The sequence below is a fragment of the Notolabrus celidotus genome, chromosome 9 (assembly GCF_009762535.1).
Source record: "Notolabrus celidotus isolate fNotCel1 chromosome 9, fNotCel1.pri, whole genome shotgun sequence".
NCBI lineage: Eukaryota > Metazoa > Chordata > Actinopteri > Labriformes > Labridae > Notolabrus > Notolabrus celidotus.
Genome location: NC_048280.1, coordinates 14,169,388 through 14,182,147, shown reverse-complemented (window position 1 = coordinate 14,182,147; position 12,760 = coordinate 14,169,388). Strand labels below are relative to the sequence as shown.

The 12,760-nt window shown below is 38.9% G+C and overlaps 1 protein-coding gene across 2 annotated transcripts; it reads right to left on the bottom strand.

The window, feature by feature from the left end:
- Nucleotides 1–1,440: 1,440 nt before the first annotated feature.
- On the bottom strand, nucleotides 1,441–10,901 carry c7a (complement component 7a). Of its 2 annotated transcripts, XM_034691150.1 has the most exons (18): nucleotides 10,731–10,891; nucleotides 10,450–10,511; nucleotides 10,255–10,333; nucleotides 9,959–10,100; nucleotides 9,728–9,872; nucleotides 9,496–9,634; nucleotides 7,276–7,419; nucleotides 6,930–7,173; nucleotides 6,224–6,340; nucleotides 5,962–6,125; nucleotides 5,610–5,838; nucleotides 3,291–3,462; nucleotides 3,046–3,133; nucleotides 2,666–2,798; nucleotides 2,395–2,583; nucleotides 2,162–2,261; nucleotides 1,889–2,073; nucleotides 1,441–1,800 (listed from the first exon to the last, which is right to left on the bottom strand). In XM_034691150.1, the coding sequence occupies exons 1-18, from the start codon at nucleotides 10,734–10,736 to the stop codon at nucleotides 1,616–1,618; spliced, it is 2,523 nt and encodes an 840-aa protein (XP_034547041.1). In that variant the 5' UTR covers nucleotides 10,737–10,891; the 3' UTR covers nucleotides 1,441–1,615. The 2 variants fall into 2 exon arrangements, with proteins under 2 accessions (XP_034547041.1, XP_034547042.1); XM_034691151.1 differs by lacking the exon at nucleotides 1,441–1,800 and having other exon boundaries at nucleotides 1,929–2,073; nucleotides 2,162–2,258; nucleotides 2,471–2,583; nucleotides 10,731–10,901.
- Between the last annotated feature and the right edge of the window lie 1,859 nt (nucleotides 10,902–12,760).

Below are 12,760 nucleotides of genomic sequence, written 5' to 3'. Positions count from 1 at the left end.
TGAAAGTAGTTTTAGAAACAGTGTAATATCTTCTAGATGCATTTTTCTTTGTCCAATGAAAGCGTTTTATCTCCCAGCTCTTAATTTGGTAGAAAAATTCAGGTTTGAGGATTCCTGTACAGATGATGAATTGATCCGATTCTTAAAGCTCCTGTGAGGAACTTTTTGTTTGTGACAATTTTGACTTAATATGTATAAGCCATCAAAGACATAGCCAGCAGTGGTCTGGTCATCACTCCTTCTAACACCTACCCTGCCGCAGTGGCTTCAGACAAAAAATAACAACATGGAAATAATAAATCTTCTGGCTGATGGTCTTGTTTGATCTTGTAGGTCACAAAGTTACATCTGTATCAGTCTGTTTCAGTCTGCTCCATAACCAGCTCAAACCTCCTCACATGAGCTTTAAGTTCAAAAGTCCTATTTTAAGATGGTTTTTTTTTTTTAAATAATCACTTGACTGATTTCTGAGCTTGTAGAAATTTAACTAAAAACCTGAGATATCATGCATGAAGGGTAAATGCTGTCCTGTAAATTCACTCTACGTGTACAGATGACTGACAGAGGAGCCCTGCAGGACCATAAACAGATAAGAAAACTTTAATAGTAGAGTGGAAAGATATACAGTAGACCAAGGGTTATTATACATGTTACAAAAGGTAACTGAAAATTATATTGAAAATTAAAATGAAGTGTTGTGGAGTTATTCTGTATTGATTAGTCATTAGTGATTTTTAGTTGATTTATTTCACAGGACGGTGATTGACCTTCCAGTAAAGAACCAGATACTCTTAAAGGTGCATCGAAGCTGTTCTAGGCAGCTTTTCTCAGCCCAACACATTACTTCTTACTCATTTCATTCAAGTTTTTGATGTAATAAGGTTCAAAGCTCATGGACAGTGAACACCTTCCTGTACATTCCTGAATAAGTCCTCTAAAACAAAAATACATAATTAACTAGTTAAAAAACACATATGTCCGTATGTCAGCTTGTGTGTATCACCCTCTATGAGCACAAGAGTCTGTACCAGCTCGAGTGCACTTCTAGCCCTGTCCTCTCATCCAGCAGCCTTTGGTGTAACTCAGGGACAAACAATCACCTTCATGGTGTGAGGAGACAGTAAGAAGCTGGTATCTTCACACACTTTTTCAGGCATGTTCAAACACAAACACACTTACGCTTGCACTCACACAGTGTGAGGGCAGTGAGCCAGTGGCAGGAATAGACTGTCAGCAGGGGTTTGCTTGGCAGGTGGAGTGCTGTCTGGTTTCAAAGCACAGGGCATCTTTGGAAATAGACCATATCAGTGCAGAGCACAGATTTTCAGACATTGTCTTAAGGGACAGTCAGGAAACTGGTTTCTTGCACACCCAGACTTATACAAGGTGTGATGTGTATGCAACTCAAACAGTGTGTAAATCTACAAAAAAAATAGTCAATTATGTACTGTGCAATTTATTTTTAGTCATGCATTTTTACATTATATTTATATGCATGCAATAATGTACTTTTACAATGTACAAAAGAGATGACACTAATAGTTCTCTGGGAGAGTATTATGTTGCATAAATATTTAGAGGACATTAACCAGTCATCAGGTCACATCCTTCAACTTCAGGCAACACAAGGCACAATACTGAGCACTGACACCTTTTCTCCTTTACATCTTTTCAGTCCTGCTTCACACTCACTCATGGTCTGAGGTGCTGTACTGTCATCCTCCCCTACATGGATACAGACTTGTAATCCTGGTATGGAGCAATCTGCAGAGTCCTTACAGCGGCATTCATTTGTTTGATCTGCAAGGATGGCAAAGAGACATATAAAGCGAACGACAAAAAATTGCAAAACTTTCATTTCACTGTGGGCTGTTTTTGACTTCCCTACCATCACAGGTCTCCCACGTGTGACAGTTGTTGCAGCCTATTGTGGTGCGCTCTGGCCAGTTGCAGGCGCTCTCCTCAGTTATTGTGTAATTCTTCCCCATACACTGCAGTGCGTGCATTTTGCACACAGTTAGGAGAACAGATTTTCCAGTCACAAGAGAAGTCCCACACATCTCCAGAGATGAACTGGTGGTACAAAGACATCAATGTAATCCTTTGATTTGATGCAAAAAAGTTGCATAGTGCTCTCTTTATGTTAGAAGAGGAAGTATACCTGCACTCAAAGGGCATTTTGCAGACACATGTTCCTCTGATAGACTTCTCCCATGGTTGACATTGCAACGTGGGAAAATTGGGATTTTGTGGCTGACCTACTGTGGGGTACAAAATCATTCTTACAAATTGTGTACTAAATTATATCCATGAATGCAATGATAAAAACAATGAGAATAATTATCAAGATATGCCATCCACTGACTATCTAAGTTAATCTTCTGTCATATCTACCAGGAATGCATTTGCTGTTTGCAGGGTCAGGTGAGAAATTAGTGCTGGGGTCACAGAAAGTATTTGCCTCTCCTACCAGCTGTTTCCCTGCCGGACAGGACAAAGTGACTATATCCCCAATGTAATAGTTCTGATAAAATGGTGAAGCGATGACATCTTCGGCGAGAGACTCTAGTGTGCACCTAGTTACTGAGAGGAAAGAAAGGTAGACTTTAATAAAAAACACTGGTTTTCATTGTGAAAAATTTTAATTTTTGTAACAGGTGCTTACCTGTGCACAGTCCAGGACCTGGAGACCAGGTCTGATCAGCATTGCATTTTATGGTGGTAGCACCAACAAGATAAAAACCATCAGTGCAGGTGTACTCCACTCTACTATCCTCAAGGTAAAAGTCCTTAGGATCCTGTGGAGCACGTGTTGAAAACAAAGAGGTAAATATCCGTTTTGCATCTTCACCTTTGTACAGAAACTCAGGGAGAAATCAAGAGGCTGAACATTTCATTTAAAAAGTGACTCAAATGATATGATATGTGGACCTTCCAGGAAAAGCTGAAACAATAATGAAAAAGTTACAATAATTGTGATTATTAAAAAATGTAATGTTGGAACATTTTTTCCACACTATGCTTCAAGTTGTTCTTCATCTGTACCAGGATGTAGCCATTGACCAGTGCTGGTGGCGTTCCACATCTCTCAATTGCTGCAAGAGTGTGATCAAAGCACTGAGGCTCCATTGTTCTGAAAAAAAAGTTGATAATAAGATGTTTTATAACTGCACATCGATTAAAATCTATATGAAACTTCTTCTTATTAGAATTCAAAGCGTGACTGATGGTGCAAATTGCAAAAATGTCGTTAAATTCACACTGTAAAATACACTAAATCCTCCCCTGACCGTAAGTACTGCAGGTCCTGATCCTCACAGTCAGATGTCTGAGTAGCTTCTCCATTACAGTGTTGTCCCTGATTCTGAGGAGTGGGATTGGAACATGAGCGACTCCTTGACCTTCGACCCCCAGAGCATGAGGACCAGGCAGTCCAGCAGGTCCAACTTCCATGGATCACTCCTTCATGAGCAGAAAATGGAAAAGGAAAGTGGGAGGATGTGAGTAATCGGGCCTGTGACTAACACATTTGTTGCCCTTGCAGCACCCATGGCCTCAATGTCAGAGGGCTTCTCACCAGCATTTACAAAGCTAGTTGTTTCAGTGGCTTTATATTTAGGCAACTGCATGTTACCAATGTTCCTGTTTAACTTTAACCAATAAACAGAATACAAAATCACTTCAAGGCAAGGCAAGGCAACTTTATTTTTAGACACGAGGGCAACTCAATGTGCTTTACATTAAAACATTAAAAGCATTGGGAACATTCAGACAAGCACAAAAGAACACAATTGAAATGACAAATATAATAAAACAGAAATGAAAAGTAAAATTAGAAATATGTTAAAAATAAAATTAAAATTTGCATTTAAAGTGATTTAAAATAAGCTAAGATAGGAAGGCAGTAGCAAATTAAAAAGGTCTTAGTCTTTGATTTAAAAGAGGTGAGAGTTGGAGCAGACCTACAGCTTTCAGGGAGTTTGTTTTAGATATGTGGTGCATAATGACTAAACACTGCTTCACCATATTTCGTTCTGACTCTCTGGACTGAAAGCAGACCAGTACCTGATGACCTCAGAGGTGCAGATGGTTCATGGAGTAGCAGCAGATCAGCCATGTATTTTGAGCCTAAACCATTCAATGCTTTATAAACCATCAGCAGGATTTTAAAGTCTATTCTCTGACAGACAGGAAGCCAGTGTAGGGATCTAAGAACTGTAGTGATGGGATCTACTTTTTTGGTCCTTGTTAGGACTCGAGTGGCAGCATTCTGTATGAGCTGCAGCCATGTGATGGACTTTTTAAGGAGTTCTGTAAAGACCCCATTACAGTAGTCTAGTCTGATAAAGATAAATGCATGGACACGTTTTTCTGCATCCTGCTGAGACATAAGTCCTTTAATCCTTGATATATTCTTAAGGTGATAGTAGGCTGACTTTGTAATTGTCTTAATGTGGCTGCTGAAATTAAGGTCTGAGTCTAAGACTACACCAAGGTTTCTGGCTTGGTTTGAACATTTCATCATTGCAGATTGGAGCTGAGCAGTATCCTTTCACCTTTCTTCCTTGGCTCCAAAAACAATCATTTCAGTTTTTCTTTGTTTAACTGAAGAAAGTTCTGGCTTGTCCAGTCATTGATTTGTTCAATGCATTTACTTGGCGTTTGTATGGGACAATAATCCCCTAGTGATATGGTGATGTAAATGTGTGTCATCTGCATAGCTATAGTATTTTATTTTGTTTTTCCTTATTATCTGACCTAAGAGGAGCATGTAGATGTTGAATAGCAGAGGCCCAAGAATGGATCCCTGAGGTACTCCACATACAAGTTTCTCCTGCTCAGATGTGTAGTTACCTATAGACACAAAATAGTCCCGGTCATTTTAATAGGACATAAGCCATTTTAGTACTGCACCAGAGAGTCCCACCCAGTTTTCAAGTCGGTCCAGTAGTATCTTGTGGTCAACTGTGTCAAAAGCAGCACTAAGATCAAGCGATGCCAAAACTGAAATTTTGCCACTGTCTGTGTTTAAATGAATATCACTGAGGACCTTGACAAGGGCAGTCTCTGTGCTGTGATGTGATCGGAATCCTGATCGGAAGACATCAAAACAGTCATTTATCATTAGATAATTGTTCAATTGTTGAAAAACAGCCTTTTCAATAATTTTACTTAAAAAAGGGGGGTTTGATATCGGCCTATAGTTGTTCATTTCTGATGTATCTAAATTGTTCTTCAGGAGTGGTTTAATTACTGCTGTTTTGATGGCCTGCGGGAAGACACCTAATAAAAGAGACATGTTGACAATTTGAAGCAGATCTGAGGTCATGCAGTCTAAAACCTTTTTGAAAAATAGTGATGGTAGAATATCAAGGCAGCAGGATGAGGATTTCAAATGTTGAATTATATCTTGTAGGTTTTTGTAAGTTATTAGATTCAATTGTGTCATAGTGATTGAGTTGTTTTTTGGTGGACACACAGGTAACACATTCCCAGTACCTCGTACAATAGCTCTGCCTGCTTGTCTGATTTTCTGAATTTTGGCAGTGAAGAAGGCAAACAAAAATTATTTCTTAATAGTGAAGAGCTGTTCTGTAGGTGAAACTCACCCTGCTGAGCCTCTGCTTCTGTTCCCTGCTCACAGGCCGCTCCTGATGTGCCACCCTTGCAGATACACAGGCATGTAGCACCATTCAATACAGCCATGCCATTGTTGCTGCAGGGCCGGCAGTGGCAGGGGTCGCTCTCAGCAAGGTACTGCTCTATGGCCCTGCGAAGGTAAAGTTTCTTCACACCAGCACACTGAACCTCCTTCACCAGCTCTGATATGGGCCGCAGCTGGAGAAGAAAGTGTAAGGATAGGAAAGAAAGACTCAAGAGGGATAGGAGGATCATTTAATAAGATTATACACTGAAGTGCATACAAATTAATTGATTTAGAAGTCAAAGATTATGTGTCACCTTTTTTTTGGTGACCCTTGGAAACGACCGAATAGAGTCAGCCCAGTTTGAATACATTTCCCAGTTCTTGTCTGGGTCATTCAGCTCCAGTCTCTGCAGTACTGCTATGTATTCAACGCCACCACCCACCACATCCACTTTGTTCACCAGATTTGAATGTGAATCTGTTTTCAAAAGATTTTACAGATGGTGAGTGATAGAAAGATTAACATTTAAATGTTGTTATAAATGCTGGAATATTTGTTAACATTCTTCAAAGTACTGGAGGATTGATCTTTTTGTTGAGATTGACCACTCCTGCAGCTCTCTGTTGTGATGGGGAATATAAGAAACCAACGTTTGGTCCTTTCACATTCATCATACTGCGAGCTCTGTCTGTCTAAAAATCAATGGAAAATTGAAAGAGAAAAACAGATGAAAGTGAGATTTTTTTCATTTTTGTTATGGATGTCAGCATAAGGTGATTAAGTTTGTAAGTAAAGCATGGTGTAACTTCTTGCTGCCGCCATGATGGAAATAACAACACCACAGCGCGTACGAATACCTTAATTCACTTTTAAAACCGTCCAGATGGCTCGGTTGAAAACTCAAAATGTCAAACAGTATCAAAATATTATCAAGATACTTTGAGTTTTATCTACACCTACGAGCTAAGCATGCAGGTGCTGCTAATCAGACTAATTTCAGGGGAAAACGGCATGACAATAGCTGGTAGAGCACTATTTTGGATTTGGAAAACTAAATTGAAGAAAGAATTAAAGTTTGCTAAAGGGACGTTTGGGTTTCTACTCTAAACAGTCAAGAAATGCTAAATTATGTAAATTTAAATGTGATTCAAAATGCTATTAACTATTGAAATTCAGTATCCTCAGCATACCATCACAAATATGAAAGGTTTTCATGTCTAACGAGGAACTTTTATTTATTAGGGCTGCTAATGAAGTTGCCAATGATTTTTAAATCCTTACACATGCTTCTTTCAGTTGTTTCATCAATGCTCATGACGACTTTGAAGGAGCCTCCGAGGGTTCCCTCAGACATGTAGTGTGTTCCAAACCTCTCCAGAACTTTCTTGTATGCAGAATAGTCATAGACTGATGGGAGTTTGGCCAGTGCCTTCCAAAATTCTTCGGATATGGGGAGGTACTTTGGAGAGTTGCTCTGGAATTGAGCTACCTCAATGTTGTTCTTCAAAACCACAAGTTTGTGTGTCTGGTGGGGAAAAAAGCATAAAAGGAGGAAGTTGAATTTCATAGATTGACTTTTAATTAATTTTTCATAATTACAGTGACTTTATCTCTGATTCCTACGCACCTCAGACTTGTCTTCTGTTTGGTGAAAGTCATAGTTGCTATATCCTGATGTAGTCCCGGTTACTGTTTCTCTTTTGACCTCGTCCTTTGCATAGTGCCATCTACTGGTGTACATCTCATCACTGAAGTCGTTCTGAGCTGTAACCTGAAAACAACAATAGCTTAACATGTTCCACTGAGTTCAACAGACTTAATCGTAATTTTACACACAATTGAGAGATGTACAATTCCTGATCACAAAGGATGCAGAATTGAGGTAACATTAACACTTATTTGCTCCCAGGAGTAATTGGAAAGAATTTGGGTCGCTTGATGCATAGATATCAAGACATCCTGTGTACACACAACTCTGCAGACTTCAGGGATAGTTGTAGCCACTGTGCTGTCATTCATTTGTTGCCATCTTAGGTTTTTGGAATTAGAAGACACTACACATGATTACTTGGTAAATACGTACTGTGATAACGTGGTTGCTAAGTTACTGTGGGAATGCCTCACTAATCAAAGTATACCAAGCCCTAGTGCCAGGGGCGGAGCTAGATTCTCATCACAAAGGGGGCTGAGCATCCTCAAGGGGCCCTTCTGATTCTCTGTCAAATTCACAGCTGTAAAACAGCTCATAAATTTTCTTCCCTACTTATCAATAAAAAACACAAATTCTCACTTATTGATCCAAGACATCCCATAAATAGCAACAGGTTGCATGTCAGCTGCGCCAAGGACAGCACACAGCAATCTACTGCATTGATTAATAAATGATTCAGCACAGAAGCCGATCAACAGCAAAGACAGGTGCATTGTCCTGTTTTCTCAGGAATACGAAAACATAAAGTAGGTAGAGTACACAACCATAACCCTAACCCTTATCATAACCATAACCCAAACCCTATTCTTAACCCTAACCCTAACCCTATTCATAACCCTAACCCTAACCATCACCCTAACCCTAAACTTAATCATAAACCTAACCATACCATAACCCTAACCCAAACCCTATTCGTAAACCTAACCCTAACCCTTTTCCTAACCCTATCCCTAACCCTATTCCTAACCCTAACCCTAACCCTAATCATAACCCTAACCCTAGCCATCACCCTAAACCTAACCATAATCATAACCCTAACCCTTATCCTAACCATCACCCTAACCCTAACCATAATCATAACCCTAACCCAAACCCAAACCCTATTTGTAACCCTAACCCTAATCATAACCCTAACCCTAATCATCACTCTAACCCTATTCATAACCCTAACCCTTAACCTAATCATAACCCTTACCCTATTCATAACCCTAACCCTAACCCTATTCATAACCCTAATCATAACCCTAACCCTAACCCTTATCATAACCCTAACCCTAACCCTAATCATAGCCCTAACCCTAACCTTAATCATTACCCTAACACTAGTCATAACCCTAACCATTTTTATACTCGATTAATTGTTAACATCCCTAATAGTCACCTGAAAACACTTTACAACCACAGTCGTAACAAAGGATTCAATAATAATCATGGCCGAACAATATAGCTAATCACTTACAGTGATAAGATGTAGAAAAAATGCTCAGTCCATTTGTAGCCTCCAAGGCAATTATTATTGATTTGTTTGTAAACTTTTTAGAGAAGAAATATACAATAAATACGTTATTTTGTTGTGTAGCAAAATACAAAATATGTATGACGCTGTTGTGCAATATGGGAAAAAATATTTCTATGTTTGAAATTACTTTGGGAAAAATTTGAAGGACACTCAAAGTTTAATAGGCTAAAAATGTTGTTTTCACATGTTTTAGTTTTTTTTCAAAATAAGAAACTTTGTGCAATAAATTTGCACCAAAACTCCTGATGTATCACATATTATACAAATTAATACTCATATATGAAAATTGCTATTTAATTTCTTTTTTCTTTTATTCGTCAGAAGATCTAATAAACACTCCATTTTGAAATAATTAGAATTTTCTAGCAATTATTTGATGGTTCAGGCTTTATAGGGTTAAGCGAGGCAACATGGCTAATCACCGCACCACCATACAGGGTACTGGTTTAACAAATCAGGTGAAAGGGAGTTTATTTACTCATCAGGTTACCTGTGGTTGGACTTTTTTTTAAAACAAATAGAGTTTCCCCCTGTTGGCAATTAGAATGAATACAGGTATCTTAGCAGTATTAACTTAAGAGGAATAAATACAATGCAAGTACTTCCACAGGACCTACCACAAAGCTGTATTTGATAGTACTGAGAGGCAGTCTGTAGAAAGTGTTGTGGACACCACTGAAAGTTAGGCGACACTGGCCCCCATTGCTGTTTGTATTGATAACACTGGCCCTCCACTTTCCTGTTACCACATTAAACCTGCAGACACAGAAAAGGGCCCCATTGGTTAAAAAGTGGTTCCTGCTAATTTGTCCTTGAACTGGTTGTGACTTTTCAAGATTTCACACTTACCCAAGTCCTAGGTGGTCAGTGTTTGGGGGTGGAGTTGATAGTGAGCATGTAATGTATTTTTTTATTTCACAGACACGTTCGTCAAGGCCATCTCCCTCACAGTCCGGATCCCCATTACACAACAAGGACCGACTCACACACTTCCCTGATGGTCAAAAGATGGACAAATAGCTCAGTGAATGTAACTTTATTTGTTATGATTACTCATGTTAACTAATTTTTCCTTCTAACCTGATCCACAGCGAAACCAGTCTCCACATCCGTCCTCAAGAGGGCAGCCTTTTGTGGTTTCACATGACCTGGTCTCAGTGCGACCTCCTTGGCAGGGGTTTCCACCAAACTGAGCAAATACGGCCATGGATCTGCTTCTGGTCTGTTACAAACCAAAATATGACATCTATACCAATTCATCAATCAAATATATATATAAAAAAAATCATCTTAACACAGATTGAAAAAGTCTCACATTCTCTGCACTAATTTTCTCATCAACTATCTAAATATAGAACTGCATTGATCCTGCTGACCTGTAATTTGGTGCAGCCATCACACTCTGACCAGTCACCAAAAGCTGCCCATTGGCAATCAAGCCTCTGGATACAAAACCTTAAAAATGGATTAGAAATCAAAGTAATCCAACAAAGAAATCGAATAATCGTTCCAAACATGTCATTTATTGTGTTTGGCTTTCAATGGTTAAACAATAAAGAGAACAGATTTACCCTTTATCAGAGAACAGGAGCAGCAGCAGTGGTACTACTGCAGAAAAGAGTTGTGCAATATTCTGAAAGAGTGGAGAAAAACAAAGAAGAGAAGAAGAGGAGGAAGACATAAAAGAGAAGTAGAGGAAAACAAAAAGAACGAAGATATGAGGAAGAGGGGGTTTCATAAGTAAACTAAGGACACAAAGTAAAATCAAGAACTTCTCTAAAATCAAATCACAGCTGTAATCTCAAATTATTTATCTATAGACTAATTGTTATTGAGAATAAAATCAACTAACCTTCATAGTGAGTGAGGAGCAGCAAAGTCTTGCATGGGCTCAGATTCCAGTTATTTATACCAAGTTTTTTTCCGAGCAAGGGAGTGTAACTCTTCAGGGGTCCTTCCATGGAACTCATGCAGATGCTTTGGACTGGAGAGAAGAAAATATTTGTACTACCACCACACTCTTTCAAGAGGTCATTCTGAAACTGAAAGCAAATATGTCTCACTCCTTTAAAATACTGGTATAACCATGTTTATTTAATATGAAACCTGCTAATGGTGCACCAGAAATTATAAAAGCTATAATATACGGTCCAATGTCGTCCTTTTATCAGTAAGAGGGGCAGCACATGTTTAAATAATCAACTCAAATGGCTTCAGTCCATTTTGTTATGGTGCCTTAACTCAGGGTCTTTACTACATGTTGTGCAACAGACATTTTTAACTGCCAAGTATCCGTCTCCCTTAACTCATAATTCAAGTCTTGGTAATAATATTTGTCTGGAAATAGCATCATCATGCCAAATATGATTGTTATGCAACATTTGGGCTCTGCACAGAAAGTTTTGTCCAGTTTTAGCTCATCTCCTTCACTGACAAAACACTCTATTTGTATCGTCCACTCAACAATTTTGATTTTTCACTTGTTATATGCTGAAACTTTACTTCAACTTTATGGTTTCATTTGATTTCCATCAGGCTTCAAGACACAAAGACTGCAGAAAGTGCATCATAAATGAAGATACAACATTTCCACAGCTGAAGTGAAGACAAAGATACTTCTACTACCACACTGAACCTGATACTATGCAGTTTGAAAACAGAACAGTAAAGTGCATTGACAAATGAAGTTAAAGTGTTAACTTAAATTCAGGAGCAGGACCACGCCTAAACCACACCCTCAATCACCTGACAAGCCTACTTAAATGTAGCCAGCCTACTCCAACTGCTTTTCCGTGATTCTTCAACCCACCCTCCCTCACCTTACGCTACTGCACTTAACCTATTTCCTTATCCTCTCCTACTCAACTTGTGCTCACTTCTTCTATGCCCTTGTCCACCTCCAGGTACAACCTGGGTCAAGATCAGCTCCGGCAGTATAACGCTGAGACTGAACCCCCATCCTGAGTCTCCTTCTGCTGGGCACACTACGCACAACTAATTCATTAAATGCTCAAACTTATATCCTTGTGTGGCGTGGCCCTTGCTAGTGAAGTCAGATTAAGTGCTGTGAAGAGGCAATAGATAAAAAATGAATAGTAATAATAAGTCAAGGTATGATAAATAAATAAATTAGCAATAAATCATCTAAAATTGTTAACTGTTCATTCATGCACATGAATCCAGGTAAACGTAAAAATTTCACATAGAAAAATATTTTACCAAATTAAGCATGCCAGTGTCAACAGGGATAAAGGAAGCTCTGTCTCTGTTCTAGACTTTCTGAGGGGAATGGGTGGTCAAGACACTTTAGGGTTTTTTGCAACTTATTGATTACACACTCACTGTAAATGTCATGTGGCCTAATGACAATCTCCCTACTTACTACTTTGACAAGCTTTGTCTGCATTGTGAGACAACCAAACCAAGCTACAACGTAGTAGGTGGTGGTGGACAGTAACAAAGTAAATTTACTTGAGTAAAGTACTTTAGTACATTTTTTGAGTATCTGTACTTTACATGAGTATTATTTTTTGGGGGAACTTATTACTTTCACTCCACTACATTCAGAAGACAATTATTGTACTTTTCACTCCACTACATTTCTATCAATGCTCTAGTTACTAACTACTTTTGCTTTGACGTCAGCTCATGAATTTCCTTCTCTTTTCTGAAATCTGATCCCTAAGACAGTAAAATGTGTTTGTGTAGTTCTGTTTGTCTCAGTGGTTTAGTCGCACCTGTATATTGTGCGGTTGAACATGGAGCAAACACAGAGCAGCTCACTAGGATCAGGCAGTTCATTTAGAGGTGGTAATGATGGCTATAATTCTGCACCTGAGCACCCATGTCCATATCTTCAGCTCGTGTTAGAGGTTTTTGAAA

What these genes read in the sequence shown, in the direction of transcription:
- c7a (XM_034691150.1), bottom strand. An exon ending in AGAAGCAGAGGCTCAGCAGG is followed by an intron (nt 3,463 to 5,609) that starts GTGAGTTTCACC and finishes CTGCTCATGAAG; the next exon opens with GAGTGATCCATGGAAGTTGG. An exon ending in TGGTCAATGGCTACATCCTG is followed by an intron (nt 2,799 to 3,045) that starts GTACAGATGAAG and finishes CGTGCTCCACAG; the next exon opens with GATCCTAAGGACTTTTACCT.